The sequence below is a fragment of the Lepus europaeus genome, chromosome 7 (assembly GCF_033115175.1).
Source record: "Lepus europaeus isolate LE1 chromosome 7, mLepTim1.pri, whole genome shotgun sequence".
Lineage (NCBI taxonomy): Eukaryota > Metazoa > Chordata > Mammalia > Lagomorpha > Leporidae > Lepus > Lepus europaeus.
In genome coordinates, this window is record NC_084833.1 from 7,567,860 (window position 1) to 7,593,415 (window position 25,556).

At 55.5% G+C, this 25,556-nt stretch overlaps 1 protein-coding gene across 2 annotated transcripts in view; it reads left to right on the forward strand.

The window, feature by feature from the left end:
- Positions 1-1,719: 1,719 nt before the first annotated feature.
- The window catches only part of LOC133762923 (phospholipase A and acyltransferase 3), a 33,210-nt gene continuing 9,373 nt past the window's right edge, over positions 1,720-25,556 (forward strand). For both annotated transcript variants that reach the window (XM_062195954.1, XM_062195955.1), the window contains exons 1-4: positions 1,720-1,824; positions 2,212-2,288; positions 16,036-16,138; positions 19,523-19,791. In XM_062195954.1, the coding sequence (XP_062051938.1) occupies positions 2,274-2,288; positions 16,036-16,138; positions 19,523-19,791 (387 nt within the window). In that variant the 5' untranslated portion in view covers positions 1,720-1,824; positions 2,212-2,273. The remainder of the gene's footprint in view (positions 1,825-2,211; positions 2,289-16,035; positions 16,139-19,522; positions 19,792-25,556) is intronic.

Genomic DNA, 25,556 nt, shown 5'->3' on the forward strand with positions numbered 1-25,556 from the left:
TTGCAATGGCTGGAGCTGAAGCCAGGAGCCTCCTCTGGGTCTCCCACTCGAGTGCAGGGGCCCAAGCACGTGGGCCATCCTCCACTGCCTTCCCAGGCTATCAGCAGAGAGCTGGATCAGAAGTGGTGCAGCCAGGACTTGAACTGGTGCCCATATGGGATGCCAGCACAGCAGGCAGAAGCTTAGTCTACTATGCCTACTATGCACTTCTCAGCATCCTTTCATCTGTGGCTCTCCCTTGGGGGAATGTGTTCTTAGGCAGAACATAGTATCACCACCACCCCATTTTACAGATGAACAAATTGAGGCTCAGGGAGGGAACAACTAGCCAGTGGCAGGGCCAGGGTTTGGCACAAGCATCCCGACCCCAAGGCTCAGAGCCGGTATGGGAGCGGCAGGAGTACAGGCTGGTGAGCAGTATCCATCTACTCATTGACAGAAGGTTTGGGGCTACCCGGTGGCTTCAGACCCAGTAGTTATAAGTACTTCCTGGGGCTGGTGACATGGCCAGCAGGTTAAGCCACCACCTGTGTGACGTGGGCTTCCCAAATCAGCACCGACGTGAGTCCCAGCTGTTCTACTTGTGATCCAGCTCCCTGCTAATGAGCCTGGGAAAGCAGCAGAGGATGGCCCAAGTAATGGGGCCCCTGCACCCACAGTGAGAGAGCCAGATGGAAAAAATGGAAGAAAATAAATAAAAGTACTTCCTCTCTGCTAGAATCCTCCTTTGCCCCTGAATGGTTTCATGTTTAATACAGTTTTGTAGGGGTGCTGTGGTCTGCATATGAGTTTGGGTGTCCCCCAATGCCCACGTGGTAAAGGTTTGGTTTGCCAAGTGGTACTGAGAAGGTAGAAGCTGGATCCGCCCCGATGTTTAGAGGGGGCCTTTGGGAGGTGACCACCCTTCCCAGCCCCTGCTCCCGCCCCGTCACAGGCAACTCTGGCACAGTCCTGCCACGTACCCCTCTGATGATCCAAATTCACCCGTGAATGTGTGTTCACTCTCATGTAAGTACACCCTGCCCTCACCAGGGCACCGTATGTACGTCTCTGCTTTGAATTCTTAGCTGGGGGGGCGGAGGAGGGGGGAGGGCAGGCTCCAGGAATAAGAAAAGCAGCCAGGCCTATCACCCTGAGAACCCAGCCCAGGTCTCCCCCGTGGGTGGCGGGACCGGGTGACTTGAGCCATTATCTGCTGCCTCCCAGGGGGCGCATGGACTGGAAGCTGGGACTCAAACCCAGGCGCTCCCAGATGGAATCCAGACATGGGGGGCGGGTCTCAACCCTTACACCAACGCCCGACCCCACTCACTTCTGTAACACAAATTGCCCTCGGCTCGGGAGCGCCCAGCAGGTCATGAAAGACCCCAAGACGCAGGAGTGACTTCCATACTGAACTGGACCAAGATAGCAGAGAGAGAAGCAGCCATTAAATTCTGCGGGAGAGGCTTGGGAGACAAGAGTTATTTTCACGGTTTCTTCTGGCCCAGCTCCGGGAGAACAGGGTGTGTTCAGGAGTAACTTGTTGCACCTGCTGTTTCTCGAGCCCCTGGGACTCTGCAGCCATCACGGCGGGCTGCTGTGTCTGGCTCCTTCCAGAGCGCCCTGGGGATGCCCCTGCCGTGTGGCCCCGGCTCCCGGCCGGAGAGGGGAGGGGAGGGGCGCTGCGGGCAGGGCAGGGCGGGGCGAGCCGCGGGCGGCCCGCGGTCCCCAGCGGCCTCCGGGGTAGGGGCCGGGCCAGCTCGCGCCGGCCGGGGCTCCGCGGCCACTCAGCCGGTGCCCGTCGCCGCGGCGGCCGCTCTACCTCCCTCCGGAGTCCGGCAGGTGGGTGGGGCGGCTCCTTTCGGGGACCCCAGGGAAAGGGGAGCCGCGGCGAGAGCCGCGCCCGGTGCCGGAGCGCTGTCCGGCGGGGCTAGGCAAACCAGCCGGGCGGGCGGCCTGCAAGCGGCGGCCGCGCTGGCGCGCACGGAGCCGGCGCCCTGCTCGCCCGCCCACCCGCCAGGGGTGGGCCGCCCGGGGCCAAACGCAGGGCGGGCGCGGGGCCAGCGAGGAACCTGCGGGGAGAGGGAGGTGGTGGCTTCTGCGGGGCGCGGGGACGAAGCTCGCGCGGGCTCCCCTCCTTGAGCCACTGGTGTTGGGGTGGAGGGCGGGGGACCCGGGTCGCTGCTCCCCCGTAGTGACATCATGAACCTCCGCTCCCCCGTGGCTCAGGTGTTTCTGCAGCGAGTGAAGCCAAGTCCACGCTGACCTGAGGGTCCACGTCAGGACAGAAGATGCGCGCACCCATCGTAAGTGCGGGTGCAGGTGGGGCGGGGGGCGCGCGTGGGTAGTGACCGGCAGTCCTGGAGCCCCGCTGTACCCTACAGAGAGCATCCTCGGGGCTGGGGGCACCGCCCACCCCTCCAGCACCTGCAGGACCTCAGGTGTCGGCTGTGGGTGGGAGGCCACGTGTTGGAACTGTTGCTGGGTCCTTGCAGAGGGCGAGGCCCCTCTGCTAAGGTCAAACCAGGACAGCAGACATTGTCGGAGACTGGCTGTGCTGCCCCCGGGCCTGGCTGCAGGGCCCCCCGTGGTGTCAACGGACACCTCCGGACCAGCCCCAGAGGGCCCTCTTTCTGACCTGCTGTGCGGCTCGGGAATCCTGAGGAGGCTTGGCACAGGGCCGGGCTGGAGCGTGGTGGGACCCCAGCAGCTGAGCCATTCAGAGCACAGGTTTTGGATTTTGATCCAACACAAGCGCAGAAGTGCTGGGAACAGCGTGGCGCGTCTGTCCACCCTGCAGAGAGCTTCCAGCAGTGTCTGGGGACAGTGGCATGGTTGACCTGCTCTGGTCTCGTTTACGTGGCTAACTGGTTCTCAGGAACAATCATGAAATGAAAGGTAATAATAAATGTGCAGGAAAGGAAAAGTGCCAGGAACCCAAGGACGTGGGCCCTCACTGCTACATCCCCGGGTGGGCTGCGGGGGTCTGAGCTGACAGGTTAAATGCCTGTTCCACACGAGAGTATTTTTGAGAAAAGGGAAGAAATGTATTCCTACCTATAGGCTGGTCACAGTCATGAGTCATTAGAATGCTACCATTTCTGTTTTGGACACTTGCAAAAACTTGTCCGGGGCTTTGTCAAGATTGATCTTCTTTGCATATTCGTATGCAACACGGAGTAGAGTTAATTTGTCAGCCCACAGTTGGTTGAAGAATATTACTTATTAATTATAATTTTGAAAGCTGCGTTCACTTGAAGCAATAAAATTAAACAAAGCCTTAAGTGTTGGGATTGGTCTGGCAGGGATTTATAAAGATCCTGGTTCATAATAAATTTCAGACATTGCAACACTATCCATGTTTTTTTTTTTAAAATCAGTTCTAGCAGCTATTAAATATTTCCACACTCACAACATTTTCACTAAGACGTCTTCACCAGAAAATTCACCCTGAGTTTTTATTTTACTTGGCAAAATTCCCCAAGTTTTTCTGCTTCTGCAAAAATCCGGGGAGAATGGCTGAATGACTGAACAGCACGGACAGTTCGTTAATCCAGGGCTTTGGAGGAGAGGCAGCTCGCGGGGAACACGAGCCAGCCTCTCCGGTGTTGCTCTGGTTCCTGCTGGCGCTGGGAGACCGGGCTGTTCTGTCTTCTGTTTAAACACAGGGGAATGTAGGACTGGGCTTGGGCACATAGACTGTATAGGGTGAGCTGGAACCATTCTGAGCTGGAACTGACTGGAAGCAGACGTGAGTGATTGAGGCTGAGTGGAAGTGGCCGACTGGATAATGGGTGTTGTTCTCTTTATCCATGGAAGACGCCATTTTTAAAAGAAAAAGAAATAGACAGGAGTGTTTAACACTAAGTGGAGACACGCTGGGAACGCCCACTTCCTGTGTCAGCCTGCCTGGTTCCAGCCTCCTGCTAGTGCAGACCCTGGGAGGCAGCAGCACCGGCTTAAGTCCTTGGGTCCCGGCCATCCACGTGGGTTGAAAGCGGCTGGCAGGTGGTATTAACCGCGGCCAGGCTTTGGGTGGGTTCTGTTGTTGCTTTTGTGTTTTCCACAGACAGCTCGCCCCTATTTGTCTGCTCTGGGGAGTGAGGCTCCCCTGGGGTTCTTTGAGCTCTGCCAACCTTAGCTATCACTCAGGTGCCTCCCGGAGGGGAGGGGGCAGCTGGTGTGGGAGAGGCTGCTAGGCACAGCTCCGGTCCAGCCGGCCAGCCTGTGGCGCCGCCTGGCCTGGCCCCTCCCTGCCCCAGGACTCCAATGTGCTGGAATGAGTGGGCCTGGAGTTCGCCTTCCCTCCTCCCCCTACTTCCCCCTTGACCCTGGGGTGTGCAGAGCACCTGCTGCAAAGAAACTGAAACTGAAACTGAAGCTGCAGCCCAGGGAGATGGGCCGGGAGTCCAGGCTCCTTCCTGTGCCCACTGCTTTCCCGGCTCCTGAGCTGGCTGGGCCTCTGGGACATCTCTGGACCCTTCCCAAGTAGCAGTGGGGGGTGGGGGCGGTCACCTCCGAGAGGCCGCAGCGGGGGAGGGGCTGGAGCAGGAAGCAGCGCTGGCCTGGAGTGCTGAGGTCGAGGGCTTGCTGAGGCTCACTGGTCCTTGGGCTCAGCGCAGCCACCACCGAGGTCCCAGAGCAGGGCTGTGTCGGGGGAGGCAGCAGGGCTGGAGGTGTTGAGGAGGAGGGTGGCCTGGGCCCTGCTTCTGCGCTCTCAGGACTGACGCCTATTCTTCCTGGGTTTCTTCTTTTCCTAAAACCTTGGCTGGGAGATGTTGGCTTCCTGCTGGGGAAGTCACACACCGCGGGATTTCCTCCAGAGGCTCAGAGGTGAAAGGGCCGAGCCGCGGGATTTCACAGGCGGCACGAAAGCGCTCCCTGTTTCTCTCTGGTTGGGGAGGCCCAGAGGACGGCCTGTCTCCATCTGGATTTCGAAACGCCTGCCACGTCTCCAGCTGGGCCCAGAGCTCCGAGCCACCTCTCCAAATCCGCAGCGGTGGCAGCCGCCCCAGAAACAGGGGCTGTAAGCACTGGCATGTACCAAAAGCCGAGGGCTCTTTAGGGACACTGTCGAGGGCTTTTTAGGGACACTGGCTCCTTGTTTGCTCCTCGGGATGAGTTGGGGCTGTGATGACAGCGGAGGGCACGAGGCCGGGAGAAGCTGGGTGACGTGCCCGGGGCAGTGCAGTTAGGACATCACGGTGCTGCTCCTGCAGACCGCGTCCGTCCTGACGGGCAGAGGTGCTCCTTGTCCTACTTGCTGTATTTTTTATGCTCCTGGGGTAATTCATAAAAACAAACAAAATCCCTAAGCCCCGAAGGGACAGATGGGGTGGGAGTGGATTTGGAATCTTCCTGAGTGGCCTTGAATGAAAAGAAAATGCTTGTTTAAAAATTATTTTATGTATTTGAAAGGCAGAGTGTGGGGGGAGAGAGAGAGAGAGAGAGAGAGAGAGAGAGAGAGAGAGAGAGAGAGAATCTTCCCTCTGCTGGTTCACTGCCCAACAGGCAGGTCTGGACCCAGCTGGAGCTGGAGCCAGGGACTCCATCTGGGTCTCCCACGTGGGTGCAGGGGCCCAAACACTTGAGCCTTCTTGCATTAGCAGGGGGCTGGATTGGAATTGGAGCAGCTGGAACTTGAACCAGCGCTCGGATGTGGGATGCCAGTGCTGCAGGCAGTGGCTTAACCTATTGTGAAGCCACAACCCCGGCTACTTTTTGTTGTTTGTTTCAACCTCAAGGAGAAAATGGTTCTAAAAATGCGGTCATGTCCCCTGGTCCTGTGCAGCGTGGTGGGCCGGGGTCTCGCCCTAGATTGAAACTGCAGGAATGACTGTGGATCTTCATGCAGTTGGAGACAGGGGTGGGGGTGGGGTGGCGGGTGCTGGGGTGAGATCCGCTGGGGAGGGGGCTGGGCTGGCTCCTCCCTCTGTGCAGCCATTTACATTTCAAGTTTGCTGCTTGCAGGCTGGCCCTAGACAAGTGACCGCCCTGGCCTCAGTCCTCCCTGCCCCTCGCCGTGACAAGTGACCTCCCTGGCCTCAGTCCTCCCTGCCCCTCGCCCGTCCTGGCCTCAGTCCTCCCTGCCCCTTGCCCGTCCTGGCCTCAGTCCTCCCTGCCCCTCGCCGTGACAAGTGACCGCCCTGGCCTCAGTCCTCCCCGCCCCTCGCCGTGACAAGTGACCGCCCTGGCCTCAGTCCTCCCTGCCCCTTGCCCGTCCTGGCCTCAGTCCTCCCTGCCCCTTGCCGTGACAAGTGACCGCCCTGGCCTCAGTCCTCCCTGCCCCTTGCCCGTCCTGGCCTCAGTCCTCCCTGCCCCTCGCCGTGACAAGTGACCGCCCTGGCCTCAGTCCTCCCTGCCCCTTGCCGTGACAAGTGACCTCCCTGGCCTCAGTCCTCCCTGCCCCTCGCCCGTCCTGGCCTCAGTCCTCCCCGCCCCTCGCCGTGACAAGTGACCGCCCTGGCCTCAGTCCTCCCCGCCCCTCGCCGTGACAAGTGACCGCCCTGGCCTCAGTCCTCCCCGCCCCTCGCCGTGACAAGTGACCGCCCTGGCCTCAGTCCTCCCTGCCCCTTGCCCGTCCTGGCCTCAGTCCTCCCTGCCCCTCGCCGTGACAAGTGACCGCCCTGGCCTCAGTCCTCCCTGCCCCTTGCCGTGACAAGTGACCTCCCTGGCCTCAGTCCTCCCTGCCCCTCGCCCGTCCTGGCCTCAGTCCTCCCCGCCCCTCGCCGTGACAAGTGACCGCCCTGGCCTCAGTCCTCCCCGCCCCTCGCCGTGACAAGTGACCGCCCTGGCCTCAGTCCTCCCCGCCCCTCGCCGTGACAAGTGACCGCCCTGGCCTCAGTCCTCCCTGCCCCTTGCCCGTCCTGGCCTCAGTCCTCCCTGCCCCTCGCCGTGACAAGTGACCGTCCTGGCCTCAGTCCTCCCTGCCCCTCGCCGTGACAAGTGACCTCCCTGGCCTCAGTCCTCCCCGCCCCTCGCCGTGACAAGTGACCGCCCTGGCCTCAGTCCTCCCCGCCCCTCGCCGTGACAAGTGACCTCCCTGGCCTCAGTCCTCCCTGCCCCTCGCCCGTCCTGGCCTCAGTCCTCCCCGCCCCTTGCCGTGACAAGTGACCGCCCTGGCCTCAGTCCTCCCCGCCCCTCGCCGTGACAAGTGACCGCCCTGGCCTCAGTCCTCCCCGCCCCTCGCCGTGACAAGTGACCGCCCTGGTCTCAGTCCTCCCCGCCCTTCGCCGTCCCCTCGCCGTCTACCTGTTCAGTCTTACTCCTCTCTTCCCTTCACCCTGCTGCTCTGGGGCTCCCACTCTGGCTGCTCAGTAGAATCACCTGGGAACTTAAAAAAAAAATACCAGGTCTGGGCTCTGCCCCAGGAGTGCCCTGAGGTTTTGGATCCCTGCCTGCCAGTCTCTGTGCTCCCTGGAGGTTGACCCCTTCCCCGCCCCGTCTCCCGCTTTGAGCGCAGAATGTGGGGTTTGGAGATCCTTGGGTCTGAGGTGGGACACAGACTCCGGCACTGCCTCTTCCGTGTCGTCATCACTTCCTCTCCTCCCATTCTCTTGAACCCATTTCAGCCAGGCTTGTGTCTTGCGGGACACCCATATTCCCCTTCCCCGGGCCGCTCTCCTGGGCTCCAGGCTCCTCACGCGGCTGCTTCTCCATTCGGCTCCCTAAGGGACAGTCTCAGGCCAGCGTGCCCGGGCGTGGGTGCTCTGTCTGCAGCTGCCAGCCCTTCCCAGCCCCCTGGCTGTCCTGGCCCCAAACCTTGGGAGCATCTGACTGCTGTTTGCCGCATGCCCCCCTCATTCCGTCAGCACAGGGGTCGGCTGCCCCCTCGAAGTCCATCTGGAACCGTCCTTCTCATCAGCTCTGCTCCCAGCTGTCTGAGCCTCATCCCCTCTCTCCCCTCACCTCTTAACAGGTGTCTGACATCTCTTTGCGCCCTCATCCGATCTCTGAACAGCAGGCAGCAGGACCCTTCAAGCACCCAACTTAGATCAAGTCTCTCTCCCATGCTCCAGACCCGGCGGTGGCCCTGTCAATCAAAGCCAAAGGCCGTCAGGTGCCGCTGCTGCTGCTCTTTGGGGAGTGAACCAGCAGATGGAAGATCTCTCTCTCTCTCTCTCCCCCCCTCTGTAACTCTGCCTTTGTTTGAAAATCCAAACTGTGTGTTTGAGAACATCATAAGACTATGTCAGGAAGCCCCATTTAGAAGCGGAAGAGGTGGAAAATACGGGCAAACAGAAGGAAGCGAAATGATCCCAAAGGCCCCGCTGGCGCCAGCACCAAGGGGCGGCCATGGGGCGTGGCCCCGTGTCTTTCGCAGTCTTTCTGCTTCGTTTGCTTTGTTTTCATTTTTAAAATATTATACAGAGAGAAGGAGGGAGCGAGCGAGAGAAAGAGAGGGAGAGAGGGATCTTTCATCTGTTGGTTCACTACTCAGATGTCCACAACAGCTGGCCTGGGCCGGGCTGAAGCCAGGAGCTTATTCTGGGTCTCCCATGCCGGTGCAGGGGCCCAAGCACTTGGACCATCCTCCGCTGCTTTCCCAGGAGCTGGATTGGAAGTGGAGCAGCCGGGACATGAACTGATGCCCATAAGGGATGCCACTGTTGCACTCGGCACCTTAACCCGCTATGCCACAACGCTGGCCCCGTGTGCTGTATTTTTTTTAACACGATATGTGATATACATTGCATGGATTGTGCACACTAATTGAACACAGTAATCTTGGTCAGGTCTTAGTTTTTTTTTTTTTTTCCTCTTCAAAATGAATACAGGTTTATTTAAAGATTTTAGGAAACTAGAACACAGTTACAAGTAGAATGAACACCCCACTGGGATTCAGTTTAATGGAATTTTGGTAACAGATAATGCTCGCATTTCCAATGAAAGGAACTGCTAGTTTATCAACATGGGAGTCTTTTCCTTTTAATGATCACAATAACTCAATTGGTGAAGCATTCAAACAATAAAATAGTGTCACATAAAATATAAAATCTGAATCCCAGCCACCCGCAGTGTGTGTCAGACAGCGGTTTTGTATATTTTCCTTAGGTCCACAGTAGGAGGAGACTCCCAGAGTTTTGTGGAAAGTAGAATTAAAAGACAGGTTTGCTTTGGTACACATTTTTTTAAAAAAGATTATTTATTTGAAAGTCAGAGTTAACACACACACACACACACACAGAGAGAGAGAAAGAGAGAGAGAGGTCTTCCATCTGCTGGTTCACTCCCCAACTGGCCGCAATGGCCAGAGCTGTGCTGATCCGAAGCCAGGAGCTTCTTCGGGGTCTCCCACATGGGTGCGGGGGCCCAAGGACCTGGGCCATTTTCCACTGCTTTCCCAGGCCAGAGTAGAGAACTGGATTGGAAGTGGAGCAGCCAGGATTCGAGCCGGCGCCCGTATGGGGTGCTGGCACTGTAGGCAGTGGCTTTACCTGCTGCGCCACAGCACCAGCCCCACTACAAAATATTTTTAAAAATAGTGCATATGAGAAAACTTCTTACCAAAAACTGTACAGTTGAAATCCCTGCATGGTTTTTTCATAAAACACATTTTCTGTGAACTTTTTCCTTCCTTTTTTATTTTTCAAAAAATGTACTTATATGTTGATTTGGAAGGGGGAGAGAGAGAGAGAGAGAGAGAGAGAGAGAGAGAGAGAGAGACACTCTACCTCCACTGTGTCATTTTCCAAATGGCTGTAATAGCTGGGGCTGGTCTAGACCAAAGCCAGGAGCCTGGAACTCTCTCTTGATCTCCCACATAGGTGGCAGGGAGCCAAGTACTTGGGCCACTTCTGCCGCTTTCCCAGGGGCATTAGCAGGGAGCTGGATTGGAAGCAAATCGGCCAGGACTGGAACTGGTGCCCACAGGTGTCGCAAGTGGTGGCTTAAGTCACTGGGCTGCGGCGCCAGCACCCGTTCTGTGAACTTTTAAAGATGACTCATATTTTCAGAAAGAGTTTGCATCTGAGTAACTTATCTTCAGTTTTTTTAAAAGATTGATTTTTATTTATTTGCAAGGCAGAGTTAGAGAGAGTGGAAGATGCAGGGAGAGGTCTTCCCTCCACTGGTTCACTCCCCAAATGGCCGCAGTGGGTCACAGCTAGGCCAGGAGCCAGGAGCCTCCTCTGGGTCTCCCATGCAGGTGCAGGGCACAAACACCTGGGCCATCTTCTGCTGCTTTCCCAGGCCATAGGCAGGGAGCCGGATCAGAAGTGGAGCTGCTGGGACTTGAACCGGCACCCATAAGGGATGCTGGCGCTGCAGGTGGAGGTTTTACCCGCTGTGCCACAGCACCGGCCCCAACTCCTACTTTCGTTTTCCATGAGCTTTTTGAAGTACCCTTATGCGATCCATTTTACTTACATGTATAAAAATGCATTTTCAGCACAGATGCAGTGACAGTGTGTCTTGACTTGCTTTTCCTGTCGCTTCCACGTCTGCTCTGTAAATTTGCCTTCTCCTGACTGCTGTGTCTGCGGCTGTGGGGTTGTCTGTTTCACTGGTCCTTACTGACGCCTGTGGGTTCTTTTTTTTCAGTATGAATGTTGCAGGCCAGAAATAGCTCCTCCATGTGCTTGCTAAGGAAAATGGCTGCTGTACAGCTCTTTGTCACTCTGCTTTTGTGGGGGAGATAAAGACTTTTTGTTCTGGAATCCCGTGGGCGCAGAGTCTCAGCTCTGCTACTGTCATTGCACGTGGCGCTGCGTGGGAGCAGCGGGGGGCCTGTGTTGGCTGGGCCGGGGTGGGGGCAGGGAGGCAGGCGGAGCCCCTTCCTGCAGGAGGCGGCTCTGGAAGGCCCCTCTGCTGACCCAAGCCTTGTTGCCAGTATGGGTTGGGTCCACAACGCTGCTGTACAAACTCCTTCTGTTATATGGGCTGCATGGCAAACACTGTAGGTTTTTTTTTTTTTTTCAATATTTATTTATTTATTTGAGACAGAGAGAGAGAGAGAGAGAGAGAGGTCTTCCATACACTGGTCCACTCCCCAAGTTGGCGCAACGGCTTAAGCTGGGCTGATCTGAAGCTAGGAGGCAGGAGCCAGGAGCTTCTTCTGGGTCTCCCACGTGGGTGCAGGGGCCCAAGCACTTGGGCCATATTCCGCTGCTTTCCCAGGCTATTAGCAGGGAGTTGGATTGAAAGAGGAGCAGCTGGGACCTGAACTGGCGCCCATATAGGATGCTGGCGCCGCAGGTGGAGGTTCAGCCTACGGTGCCACAGCGCCGGCCCCAACACTGTAGGTTTTGCAGCCTGGATGGTCTTGGCCACCAGCTGCAGACAAAATGAAAATGTCAGAGCACTGCCGCTTTCCAGTGCAACCTCATGGACGCTGACATCGGCATTTCAACCAATTTCCATGGGACACAAAGCGTTCTCCTGCTTTGACTTTAGCCTTAACTATTAAAAAAATGTAGAAACCATTCTGAGTTTGCAGAGGAAAACAAGCAATTTGGGCCTGGGCTGCCGTGTTTCTGCTCCTGTGCTGAGAACGTGGGTTGGGCTGAGTGGACGTACCTGTGCCATCAGGTAGCCATTTTTCTTGCTGGATCTTAGGGGAGAGGCTCCCCACAGGCCCTCCTTTTGTGTGGGTTCATTTGTTTCCTTGCATCACTTTGTTTCTTGTTGTTGCTTTTTAAGAATGATTTCCCCCACGCCCGCCCGGCATGCTTTTTGGTGAGATGTGGGGTTGTGTCACCATTTGTAACACATAGCCTCTGTGTTTATTTATTTATTCGAGAGGCAGAGTTAGAGAGAGAGAGAGGGAGAGACAGAGAGAGAGCTTCCATTTACTGGGGAACGGCCAGAGCTGAGCCGATCTGAAGCCAAGAGCCAGAAGCTTTTTCCGGGTCTCCCGTGTGGGTGCAGGTATCCAAGGATGTGCACCATCTTCTGCTGCTTTTCTAGCCATATAACAGGGAGCTGGATTGGAAGAGGAGCAGCCTGGACAAGAACTGGCGCCCATATGGGATGCCAGCACCGCAGGTGGAGGCTTAGCCTACCGCACCACAGCATCAGCCCCTAGCCCTGTATTTTAAAGATCACCCTTGCTTCTCACGAGAGTTAGGGCTCCATAAGTGAACCCCCAACCTTTTTCGTCATTTTAAAAATATTTTCAGGGCCAGTGCTGTGGCATAGCGGTAAAGCCTCCCCCTGCAGAGCTGGCATCCTATGTGGGTGCCAGTTTGAGTCCCTGCTGCTCCACCCCCAATCCAACTCTCTGCTGTGGCCTGGGAAAGCAGCAGCAGATGGCCCAAGTGCTTGAGCCCTTGCACCCATGTGGGAGACCTGGAAGAAGCTCCTGGCTCCTGGCTTGGGAACGGCCCAGCTCCAGCCATTGTGGCCATTGGGGAGTGAACCAGCAGATGGAAGATCTCTGTCTTTCCCTCTCTCTGTAACTCTGCCTTTCAAAATTAGTTTCTTTACAAAAATTCAGGTGCAACTACCATTTTTATTGTAATCGACTGTTTTTCGTGGTCAGTTGTTTGAGTTTTGATAAACACGCACCACTGTAGAAGCTGCCCCTGAATCAAGACGTGGAACCCTGTAGAATGTCATAGCCCGGAAGTCCCTCCTCCCGCCTGCCGGTCAGCACTGGTCGGTTTCCTGTACAGTAGCTGCACCTGTTCCAGAGTGACTTTAATAAAGTAGAGGGCCGGCGCTGTGGCTTAACAGGCTAATCCTCTGCCTTGCGGCGCCGGCACACCGAGTTCTAGTCCCGGTTGGGGCGCTGGATTCTATCCCGGTTGCCCCTCTTCCAGGCCAGCTCTCTGCTATGGCCCGGGAAGGCAGTGGAGGATGGCCCAAGTGCTTGGGCCCTGCACCCGCATGGGAGACCAGGAGGAGCACGTGGCTCCTGGCTTCGGATCAGTGAGATACACCGGCCGCGGTGGCCATTGGAGGGTGAACCAACGGCAAAAAGGAAGACCTTTCTCTCTGTCTCTCTCACTGTCCACTCTGCCTGTCAAAAAAAAAAAAAAAAAAAAAAAGTAGATGTACAGAAGGTAGTTTTTTGGGAATGAATTTTTTTCACTGTTTTTTTTTTTCCCCCTCTCCGAACCGTTACAATCTCTTAAGTTGTCTGCGATCATTGTGATACTTTCTTTTCTTTTCCTTTGTTATGCTGGCATGTCTCATGTGTCCTCCGTGCTACCCTGAGCCCTGGCTCCCGTGTGCTGGGGCTGCCGCTGCTCCTGACCTGACATCCTGTCCCTGTGGTTCTTGTCTCGTCCTGCAATCCAGCCTCCCTAAGACCCCCTAACTCTGACCGGACGATTTGTCTTTTATTCTGGAAAACAAAAGGGATTCATAAATCGTGTTCATTGTCCCGTGTTTTGAAATGGGTTCTCAGTAGGAAGTGGGTGCCCTCTTTGTGGAAGAAGAATGTTGCTTGTGTAATAAGAGAATGTGATTTGTCTATAAACCTCCCACGGAAAAATTGTTTTCCCTGCCACATCTGGTGCTTGATTGTTGTTTTAATGTTGCTAAGAAGCAACTACCGACCTGCCCATCATCTGGGCTTCCTAGGCATTGCAGCGCTTTGATTGCCTCCTCCCACTGCCCATCACTGGTCCCTCAGGGGAGGCCGGCAAGGGTGAGTTGTGCAGGCCCCTGGCATCCTTTCTCCTGGATGAAGGCAGTGCCTGTGAGTGCGGCAGACCACAGCCCCCACCCCACGCCTTTGCGGCTGTGAAGTGGAGCCTGGGCAAGGGAGAGAGGGGCTCTGCCTGAGGGTGTTCTGAGGGTGGGCTTCCTGGCTCATTAAAGGAGACTTGAGGTGGGCCTGGGCCAAGGACGTGGCCACCTCGGATTCTGCTCGTGGCCGAGGTGTCCCCCCACCCAGCACCTCGCATGGGCTGTGATAGTCCACGTGGGTGATGTTGGATGGAAACCATCTGGGGCTCTCGGAACCCTCTAATGGGGCGGGGCTCTGGGAGGCATCACAGTGCACACCTGCACATCTGCTCCTGCACCCCCATGCCTGCACACACATAGGCCCACACCTGCACACGCACCCCCACGCGTACTCACGTGTAGGCCCACACCTACACACACATAAGTCCACACCTGCACACGTACCCCCACGCGTACTCACGTGCAGGCCCACACCTGCACATGCACCCCCACGCGTACTCACATGTAGGCCCACACCTGCACACACACAGGCCCACACCTGCACATGCACCCCCACGCGTACTCACATGTAGGCCCACACCTGCACACACACAGGCCCACACCTGCACATGCACCCCCACGCGTACTCACGTGTAGGCCCACACCTGCACACACACAGGCCCACACCTGCACATGCACCCCCACACATACTCACGTGTAGGCCCACACCTGTACATGTGTAGGCCCACACCTGCACACGCACCCCCACGCGTACTCACGTGTAGGCCCACACCTGCACACACACAGGCCCACACCTGCACACGCACCCCCACGCGTACTCACGTGTAGGCCCACACCTGCACACACATAAGTCCACACCTGCACACGTACCCCCACGCGTACTCACGTGTAGGCCCACACCTGCACACGCACCCCCACGCATACTCACGTGTAGGCCCACACCTGTACATGTGTAGGCCCACACCTGCACACGCACCCCCACGCGTACTCACGTGTAGGCCCACACCTACACACACATAGGTCCACACCTGCACACGTACCCCCACGCGTACTCACGTGTAGGCCCACACCTGCACACGCACCCCCACGCATACTCACGTGTAGGCCCACACCTGTACATGTGTAGGCCCACACCTGCACACGCACCCCCACGCATACTCACGTGTAGGCCCACACCTACACACACATAGGTCCACACCTGCACACGTACCCCCACGCGTACTCACGTGTAGGCCCACACCTGCACACGCACCCCCACGCATACTCACGTGTAGGCCCACACCTGTACATGTGTAGGCCCACACCTGCACACGCACCCCCACGCATACTCACGTGTAGGCCCACACCTACACACACATAGGTCCACACCTGCACACGTACCCCCACGCGTACTCACGTGTAGGCCCACACCTGCACATGCACCCCCACGCGTACTCACATGTAGGCCCACACCTGCACACACACAGGCCCACACCTGCACATGCACCCCCACGCGTACTCACGTGTAGGCCCACACCTGTACATGTGCAGGCCCACACCTGCACACGCACCCCCACGCTTACTCACGTGTAGGCCCACACCTGCACACGCACCCCCACACTTGCTCACGTGTAGGCCCACACCTGCACACACACAGGCCCATACCTGCACATGCACCCCCACACTTGCTCACGTGTAGGCCCACACCTGCACACGCAGGCCCGGGCTCACTGTCACAGGCGTGGATGCACACCTACACAAGTGCTCCCGCACCCCCACATGTGCTCTCACACTTGTCATGCACCCACACATTCAGGCCCCCACCTAGACTCTCACCTGTGCACTCACACCACCTTCTCCTTAGGCCGGGCAGCTAGGAGGATGTGACTGCTAAGGCCGGTACCAGGTCTCTGTAGGCCCGAGGCCAGGTAGGGGAGTGTCCCTGGGGCACCCTCCGGGTCGGCAGCCTCCAGCGGTGTTGTCCAGGAGCCTGGGAATTGGCCAGCCTGGTGTTGAGTCCCAGCCCTGTCACTCATGAGCTGTGTGGGTGTGTGCAGGTTCTTTCCCATCTCGGGGCCTTGATGTTCCCATCCATAAGAGGGGCTTCCTAACAGAGCCCCCATCACAGGATGCTCCGTGGGTTTGTTGAGCTCTGCCTGTGACATCCCTAGCAGAGCGCTTGGCTCGGAGTAAGAGCTCGGCAAGTGTTCCCAGGAACAGCAGCAGTGAGGCAGAGCCTCCGGCCCACGAAGAACCCGTAGACCTGCACTTTGCAAATGGCAAGGCCTGCAGGGGCCCCAGGCCTGGCGTGGGCCCGCAGGGGTGGAGCAGCACGGCACTGGCAGACACAGGCCCTGCCGAGCTGCCCTGCCCGCCGGAGCCCTACCCTGCTTCCCGGCTGTCACACAGCCTCTGACAGCCCTGTTCTTGCCTTTGCAGCCAGAGCCCAAGCCCGGAGACCTGATCGAGATCTTCCGCCCGTTCTACAGACACTGGGCCATCTACGTTGGGGATGGATATGTGGTCCACTTGGCACCACCAAGTAAGAGAGCCCGGGGCCTCCCCTGGGCTGGGCCCAGTGGGTGGGTGGGGAGGGGGCTGCTGAGTCATGGGTGACAGTGACCCCGGCATTCTCCTTGCTCCCGAGTAGGGGTTTGCTCCTTGGGTTATGAGAAGCCTGTCTGGAGTGGGGCAGTGGCACCCACACTTTGCCCCTTGGCACCCAGGGGGTTCTTGTAGGGGCCGAGAGGGGGTGTTCACGGGTTTGTACAGCCCACATTCGACTCCTTGCACAAAACTCCCAGAGGGAACACACGTGTCTGGGCAAACAGACTTGGTTTCTTATTTTTTAACATTTTTATTCATAGAAAGACAACAGATTTCATGCATTGCATAGGTACAGTTCTAAGATGATAATCATACTTCCCTCCCTCAACCCTTCTCCTTCCTTCTTTTCTTTTTTTTTCTTTAATTTTTGCAAAGACCAACTTCCAGTCCACTCTATAATCCCAGGCTTACTGCATCACCAACCGTAATATTCAACAAATAAAAGGTAGAAAGACCACAGTTCCAGAGGAGTATGGACAAGGGCTGAAAAACAACAATCAAATCACAAGATGTCCGCGTCATTGCCATACAGTTTTTGGTATTCTATATCAGCTGCCATGTAGGCAGGCTATACACAGGCTTCATTTTTTTTTTTTAAGATTTATTCATTTATTTATTTGAAAGGCACAGTTACAGAGAGGCAGAGGCAGAAAGAGAGGTCCTTCATCCGCTGGTCCACTCCCCAAATGGCCACAACGGCTGGAGCTGGGCTGATCTGAAGCCAGGAGCCAGGAGCTTCCTCCGAGTCTCCCACACAGGTGCAGGGGCCCAAAGACTTAGGGCAGTAGTGCTTTCCCAAGCCATAGCAGAGAGCTGGATAGGAAGTGGAGCAGCGGGGACTTGAACCGGTGGCCATATGGGATGCCAGCACTGTAGGTGGAGGCTTTACCTGTTACGCCACAGTGCTGGTCCCCAGACTTGGTTTTGAACCCAATGTTTACTCAACACACTTAGCCTTTCTCTATTCTCTTTTAAGTATTTATTTATTTAGTTGAAAAGCAGAGGTATATAGAGAGATAGAGACAAGGACAGACAGAGACATAGAGAAAACTTTGATCCCCTGGTTCACTCCCCAAATGGCCACAATGGCTGAAACTGGGCCAGGCTGAAGCTAGGAGCCAGGAGCTTCATCCAGGCCTCCCTCATGGATACAGGGGCCACCCTCTGCTGCATTCCCAGGCTCATTAGCAGGGAGCTGGATCAGAAGTGGAGCAGCCAGTCTCGAACCAGCAGTCTGTTAGGGGATGCCGGGGTTGCAGGCGGCGGCGTGGCCCACTCTGCCACAACGCCGGCCCCAGCCTTGGTTTCTTTATTTGTAAACTGAGCTGAGAATACTCAACACAGAGAATTCCTTGCCCTTTTCCTGAAACTTTTTACTAAACTGGGGTCTAACACAAATGTAAAGAATTTATCAATAAAGCAAAGGTATGGTCAGTGAGTTTCTCACATCCATGTGACAACGACCCAAAGCAAGATCTAGAACGTTCTTCCAGCCTAAAAGCCTCCCATGACCTCTCCCGAAGCCCCCGTGCCAGCGTCTCTGGCTGCACATGTGTTCTGCCTCTTCTAGAACTCCGTGGAAGAGGAGCCACACAGTCTGTGCTTTTGCTTCCGGCTTCTTCCACGCCACGTGGCACCCACGAGAGCCGGCCGAGCTGCTGGGAGCAGTGGCCGCGAGTTACTTTCTGTTTTATAAATGTGCCTCAGATTTTTTGTTTTTGTTTTTTTTCATTCTGAAATCAGGTTGGTTCCGGTTCTGGCTGCTATGCTCGGAGCTGCGAGTCATAGCGTTCCTGGGCTGCTGGCCCAAGGCCTCCCGCTCCCCCAGTCCCGTCCTTACAGAGAAATCAGAGGAGCCAAGTAGATGTCATCTTCCCCACCCCCAGGAACCCAACCACCCAGCTCTGCAGCCCCGTCCCGGGGCCGGCTCAGGCCTCTCACTCCGCTGTCGAGGCCGGCGGAGCTTCCCCGGCAGGAAGCTCGAGTCAGAAGGGAGCCGGGTTTCGAACCCAGGCACTCTGACGTGGGACGTGGACATCTCAGCCACCAGGCAGAACACCCACCCTGGCCGCCAACCCTGACCCTCACAGCTCTCTGTGTGGGAGGGGCTGTCCAGGGTCGCGTGCTGTTGGTGGTACCCAAACCCTAGGAGTTTGACCATTGATTCTGTGCTTCTCTGCCCAGCCGGACATTTCCCGAGATCCATCCGTTGTTTGCCACACCCACGTCTTTCCTCTGACTGTGTACTTAACGTTGTCTTTAACTTTAAAACATGAAGTAACGGTGTTCAAGGGAACTTCAAATTCCTATGTCGACAGGTGTTTGTGCATCAACTTCAGTGGCTCCGCGGAGTTAAGGGACATGGGCAGACCCCTTAGTTGGTCAGGGCCCAGGCCTGAGCCTCTGGCAGCCTGTGCGTGTTGCAGCCCCCATGGGGTGGCCCCGGGAGCACAGAGTGGAAGGAAGCCCTCGCTCCCAGGAGTTGACTTTGCACCTGCCCGGCCCTGGAGTTGGTGTCACCTTGACACTCCTGGTGACTGCGTGGTTTGCCTGAGCCCTGGCCCCGTCAGCCGCTGCACAGGCCCTCCCACCCCCACTCCGTCCCACCTCCTACTCCCTCTCCCATCCCATTCAGCAAGCCCCTTCTTACAATACTTCCTGGACTCCTGGGTCCCCTGTTGCTCACATACCCACATTTGCAGTCACCATATCCAACACATGCGCCCACCCCGCACCGTGCAGGCTGGCTGGGTTGGGGGGATGCCTGCTCTCCATGTTGGCACAGCTTCCCTCACTGCCATCCTGGTCCTCCTGGTGGACCCAGATTCCTGTTCTTCAAGGTCACTTCATTTCTGGACGTCGGCCAGGGCTGCCACTGTGCCCCGGGGCATCCTTAGGATCCTACCCTGGGGGCGGGGCCAGTGGTGGGGTTTCAGTCCCTTTGCTCCAGCCGCCCTCTCTGCGGCTCTCAGCTTTGTGCAGTCCAGGAGCTGTGGCCCTGATGGCATCACGACCTCCCAGGATGACGAGCGCGTGCACGACTCGCATCTGCGCCATCCAGAGGGCCACGTAGGTGTCAGGGGGTGCAGGAGCCCAGCTCCTGTAGGTGAAGCAAGTCAGACTGAATCATGGACCTTCCCTACCAGGTATGGAAACCAGGGCCCTAAGCCACGCAGCCGTGTTTCCGACCCTTGGCTCTCACGTCTTGTACATCCCCTTGGCATGTTGTCAAGGGCGGATGCCCGGCTGGGAGCCGGCTCTGAGCCCCTGTGGCCCTGCCCAGGACCTATCTCTCTGTTTCCCCTTGGTGGCTCTGCAGGTGAGGTCGCGGGAGCAGGTGCGGCCAGCATCATGTCTGCTCTGACCGACAAGGCCGTGGTGAAGAAGGAGCTGCTGTATGACGTGGCCGGGAGAGACAAGTACCAGGTCAATAACAAGCACGACGACAAGTACACCCCGCTGCCTGCCAGCAAAATCATCCAGCGGGCAGAGGAGCTGGTGGGCCAGGAGGTGCTGTACAAGCTGACCAGCGAGAACTGCGAGCACTTCGTGAACGAGCTGCGCTACGGAGTTCCCCGCAGCGACCAGGTGCGTGCCCAGCCCGTGTGCCCTTGTCCAGGACCAGACCATCTCAAATCAGGGTAGCAGAGGTGGGATTCCTCCTGCCCTGGGGGATGAGACAGCAGGGTGGGGACAAAGGTGTGGAGACGGGCAAGTCAGCAACGCGGATCAGTGAGGTCAGGACGGAGGACAAAGTGGAAGTGCAGCCAGGACAGGCAGGCCTGTCCCTGAGTCTTCCCTGGCCACGGGGCTCTGAGATGCCTCCTTCCCACAGCCCTGTGGCCAGGTTTTAGTATGCCCACTTTACAGATGGGGAACCCAAGGCTCACAGAGCTCCTCAAGTGACTTGTCTGTGGCCGCTCACGTCGTCAAACAGATCTCTGTGGCGTCTCTCTCCCGCTCGGGTCACCTGCGGCTGGGCTGAGGGCACAGGTGGGATTTGAAGCCAGGTGTGTTTGACAGTCTCATCATGCCCACATCCAGGAGTGAATCCCAGAGACCCAGGGATGTGGCGTTGCTCATGTGCTTGGTCTGATTTGGCCACGCCCCCTCTCTTCTTGGAGTCTCTTTTTCTCCTACCCATTCTCTGCCACTTCTTCCTCTCCCTTCCTCTTCCTCTTCTCCTCCTTCCCCTTCCTTTTCTTCTTCTTCTCCCTCCTCTTTCTCTTCTTCAACATTGGAAAAATTATTTTGTGTCTGTTGTTGATGCAAAAGAATATGATTCCTGTCCCCCACCCAAGAATGATGAGCTTCAGATCGTCAGGTTGTCTATTACTGAGTTTTTAACGTTTTTGGAGATTGCTTTCTTCTCCCTTGATCAGTGTTGTCAAGAGCGTGGGCTCCTAGGGTCAGGCAGACCTGGGCTGGGTCTTGGCTCCGCCTTTTGCCAGCTGTGACAGTCAGCTTTTGCTTACTACAATGAAATACCTAAGCAAGCTGCTTAGGAAGGAATGAGGTGGATTTTGACTCAATGCTTTGGGTGCCATTGGTTTGGCTATCTGGTGAGGTCACAGGACTGCCGCCGTGGGGCCTGAGTGGAGGAGAGAGTGTGGCCAGGCCCCGCTGGGCTTTTATATAACCAACGCATCTGTGAGAGCACCTCCCGTGACCTCCCATCAGCTCCACCGCCCAGACACCAGAACTGGATCAAGTTTCCACCCTCTCAGCCTTCTCCACCGATGTCCTTGGGATTGAGGTGGGAGTCACAGGCTATTCAGAAATGACCTTGGGAGATCTAGCTATGTTCCTTAAACTTTGACCAAGTACAGATGATAATATCAGTCTTGGAGGGTTGCCATGGGGATTGAGGGAGAGCTTACTACACGGACTCTCATGTCTGCTGTTCAGTTCCTCTTTCCTGCTGTGATGAGATGTTGGCTATCTTCCAATGAGCAGCCTCTTTTTTTTTTTCTTCAACCAATTAGGTTGTCATCATTCAACAGCCATTTATAGATATTAATGTTAAATGTGACAATTTGCTTATTTATTTATTTGAAAGCATTTAGTAGCAAGTGCCTACCTAAGTAGCCAAGGAGAGAGCAGTTTGCCAGTGTTTGCTGAAGCTCCCGGAGTCTCTGGGTCCCTCTCCAGCTCTGGTTTCCCTGGGAGTTTGTAAGAGTCCCCATCTGGGGAAGTGGGTGGGCAGTTCCTGGAGAGGGACTTCATCAGCGTCTGTGTCAAATCAGGCGGCAAGGGGAGGAAGAACTTGGGATGATGGCACAGGCACACCTGTCGGGGACAATGGCCTTCGGAACACTTGTCTCTTGAGTGACACCCGATGGAGCATGGCTGCCACCTGGTGTCCCCCTTCTCTGGCATCCTAGAGATTCCTTCCGGGTCGTGCCCCTGACCCTGTGTGTATCCTCTGGAGCTCCCAGCCTTTCCTCTTGGTTTGCAGCCTTGCTTGGGTGGACGACTTCCCTTGCTGGTCTGCTAAGGAATGCTTGCATGTCTTTATCTTACCCTTGCATTTGATTGATGGTTTCCTGGAATATGGAATTCTAGGTTGGGAAGAATTCTATTTTTCAGATTTTTGAAGGCATTGCTTCACTGTTGTCTGACTTTGGTATTGTGGCAGGAAAATCCGAGGTTGTTCTGATTTCTGACCTCTTGTATGTGACACCTTTTCTTTCTAGAAGCTTCTAGAATCCTCCCTTTATCCTCAGTGTTCTAAAATTTCACTGTGCTATACACTAGGTAGGTTTCTTTTCTAAGAAAATGTTGCTTATTTATTTAATTTATTTGAAAGGCAGAAAGTGGTAGATAAAGAGATAGCAAAAGAGACAGAGATAATCTCGCAACTACTGGTTCATTCCCTAAATGCCTGCGATAGGTGGGCCTGGGCTAGGTCAGAGCAAGGCACATGGAGCTCAGTCGGGGTCCCCGTGTGGTTGGCAGGGCCCTCATCACCTGAGCCACCGTTGCTGCCTCCCAGGGTGTGCGTTCGCAGAGAGCTGGAACCGAGTAGACCTCGGCCTTGAACCCAGCCACTCTGCCCAGGCTGCGGGTGTCCCAGGCAGTGTCTTTTTTTTTCTTTTTAAAGATTTATTTATTTATTTGCAAGACAGAGTTACACAGAGAGAGGAGAGGTAGAGATAGAGAGAGGTCTTCCATCGCTGGTTCACTCCCTAATTGGCCGCAATGGCCAGAACTGTGCCTATCCAAAACCAGGAGCCAGGAGCTTCTTCCTGGTTTCCCATGTGGGTGCAGGGGCTCAAGGATTTGGGCCATCTTCTACTGCTTTCCCAGGCCATAGCAGAGAGCTGGATTGGAAGTGGAGCAGCCGGGTCTCGAACCGGCACCCCTATGGGATGCCAGCGCTTCAGGCCAGGGCATTAACCCGCTGTGCCACAGCGCCGGCCTCCCAGGCAGTGTCTTAACACCAAGGCTACATGCTCCCTCCAGTGTGTGTCTGCTTTCAGTTCTGGGGGATTTTCCAGTTTCTCTTCTCCCTCTCTGACTGCTAGTATTAGGAGCTTGTCTGAGACTGCTCTTCTGCTTCTCTTGTTTTCTCTCTCCTGTTTCCCATTTAGGTATCTTTTTACATAAGAAAACTTGCATTTATTATAAGATGTACCAGCAGTTTTCCTTTAAGGATGAGCAGTGACAGGATCAGCATAAACAAAAGCATCTTCAGCCTTCATCCTTGGTACCACTGTCTCACAGCCAAGGTCCCGACGCACTCCCGGTGTCTGCTTCAGGCACGTGAACGCCACATACAGATTCTAATCCAGCCGTAGGAAGCAGTGAGACCTGCTGTGAAACTCAGGGTGCTACACCAGGACTGTCTGGTAGGTGCACAGAATAGGAGGGAACTTCCAAGATTCGTGGAACAATTAAAGATAAGTTTATTTTGGTATAAGACATTTTTGAAATCCGTGCATAGTTTTCCGTAGAATGCATTTCTCATGAGCACTTTGAAGCCCCCTCAGATGCATGGGTTGCAAATTTTTTTGCATGCAAGACACTTTGATTCTATTTTCCACAAATTTTCTAAATTGCTCTTGTATTTCATAGTTATCTTATTTTTAGTTATTGTTTTCTTTTTAAAGACGTTTTATTTATGCATTTGAAAGTGTTACAGAGAGAGAGTGAGGGACAGAGAGAGAGGAGAAAGATCTTCCATCTGCTGGTTCACTCCCCAAACGGCTACAATGGCCAGCATTGGACCAGGCTGGAGCCAGCAGCCAGGAGCTTCTTCTGGGTCCCCCACATAGGTGCAGGGGCCAAAGCACTTGGACCATCCTCCATTGCTTTCCCAGGAGCATTAGCAGGGAGCTGGATTGGAAGTGGAGCAGCAGGGACTTGAACTGGTGCCCATATGGGATGCCAGTGGCGCAGGCAGCATATTTACCCACTACGCCACAATCCCGGCCCCATAGATATAGTTATATTTTAATAAGCATTTTGTAAAGAAGCCTTCATACCGAATCATACCGGGGAAAAAGCAACCAGAAAGTATACTCACAGTGAAGTCTAGTCGCTGTCAGATAAAATAGTAAGATAACCAGAACTTGAGGATGTGGCCAGTGGCAAGACACAAATGACACAAATCTGGATAACCGTGGGGCATTATTTTTAGGTTACTCTAAATGAAGCCCAGTTCCTATATAAATATTTTGTAAGCTTGCTCGGTCCAAATTCAGGTGCTTTCGGGAGAAGACTGCTCCTCCCTCGGTCTGTAATCCCCCCGGGACACTGCTGGAGGGTAAGCCCGGTCTCTCCCCCAGAAACAGCTCAGACTTCAGTCAGTGGAGAAGCAGCCGTGGAGGACCCACAGCCGGCGTCTGCACCCTGGTAGACTCCAGTTCGCCTGCTTTGGAAACGTCAGGTTTCGTAGCGTTTCTAATGACGGACAGTTTGTCGTGTGCAGGACACACAGCGTGTACCTGTTGTCAGGACTGGAAGTGCCGTCCCATCGCACGGTGGCTGGGCTGGTCTCTGCAGGTGTAGCCCTGACTCCAGGATAGGCCGTTTTCCCATGCATTGCACTGCTGGGGTAACCAGAGCCCACTGTCTTGTATTGAACACGCTCTTTGTGCACAAAGCATGACCACAAACAGCGGGGCTATTTGTGTCTTCCTTGACAAAGCATCTTTTGTAATGGACCCGTTGAATCAGCATTTGCCCTCTGCCTCCCTGACAGAGAGCTTAGCGAGGCCACCACTCCACACCAGCCGCGTTCTGCAGGTTCCCCAGCCAGTTAACCCCCCACAATCATGGTTGCCGAGCCTTAGATCTGCTTATTCATTCATCCATTTATTATTTGAGAAGGCCAGAGGAAGAGGGAGAGAGAGTGAGAGCAAGAGCGAGGGAGCGCTCCCTCTGTTGTCCACTCCCCAGATGCCTGCAGCAGCTGCGCCAGGCCAAAGCCAGGGGCTGGAAATCCAGGACAGGTCTCCCCGTGGGCGGCAGGGACCCTGCTGCCTCCCAGGATGTGCACTGGCAGGAAGCTGGAAGTTCGAGCCAGGGCCTGGTACTCTGATGTGCGGGGCGAGTGTGGTAACTGCTGGGCCGGATGCCACCTTCCGGGAGGTGACCAGCAGACCTCAGGCCAGAGGTCCCGCCCAGATTTCTGTCATCGTGAGTTTCGTTCTGGTAGTTAAGAACAACAGTGCTGGCCATCTGTGCTGTTAGGTATCCTGACACGTTTATGACCCAGATAAGTCGGAGCAACGCCAAGATGTGTATAGTAATCTATCTATCTATCTATCTATCTATCTAAATAAATAAATAAATAAATAAATATTGACCATTGAAGACAGGCCTCTGCATTCTCTCCACATTGGTCAACTGAGAGTTTCAGCAGCTTTCTTCTTAGAGTAGTTCATTTATTAGAGAGATAGAGATAGAGAGAGAGAGAGAGAGAGAGAGAGAGAGAGAGAGACTCCCCTAAATGCCTGCAATGGCTAGGGCTGGGACGGGCTGAAACGGGGAGCTGGAATCTCAAGTCAGGTCTCCTGTACAGGTGGCCAGAACACAATTACTTGAACCCTCACTGCTGTCTTCCAGGGTCTACACCAGCAGGGAGCTGGAGTGAGGAGCCAGGCAGTGCGGTGTGGGCTGTGGGCATCTTAACTGAGGACTTAGCCACAGGCTCTGTGCCTGATTCTGGGACGGGATTTCTTGATTCGTGTTCGTGACTCTCTTTCATGCCTTCAGTGGGAGGCAGTGCAGTTTTGCTGATTTGGGGCCTCTGGCTTTCACTGGGAAAGTTGCTATAAAGCGAGGAGGGGTTTCTCCCTCCCTCTGCATTGTCACGGGAGTGGATGGCCCCCAGATTGAGCCCTGGA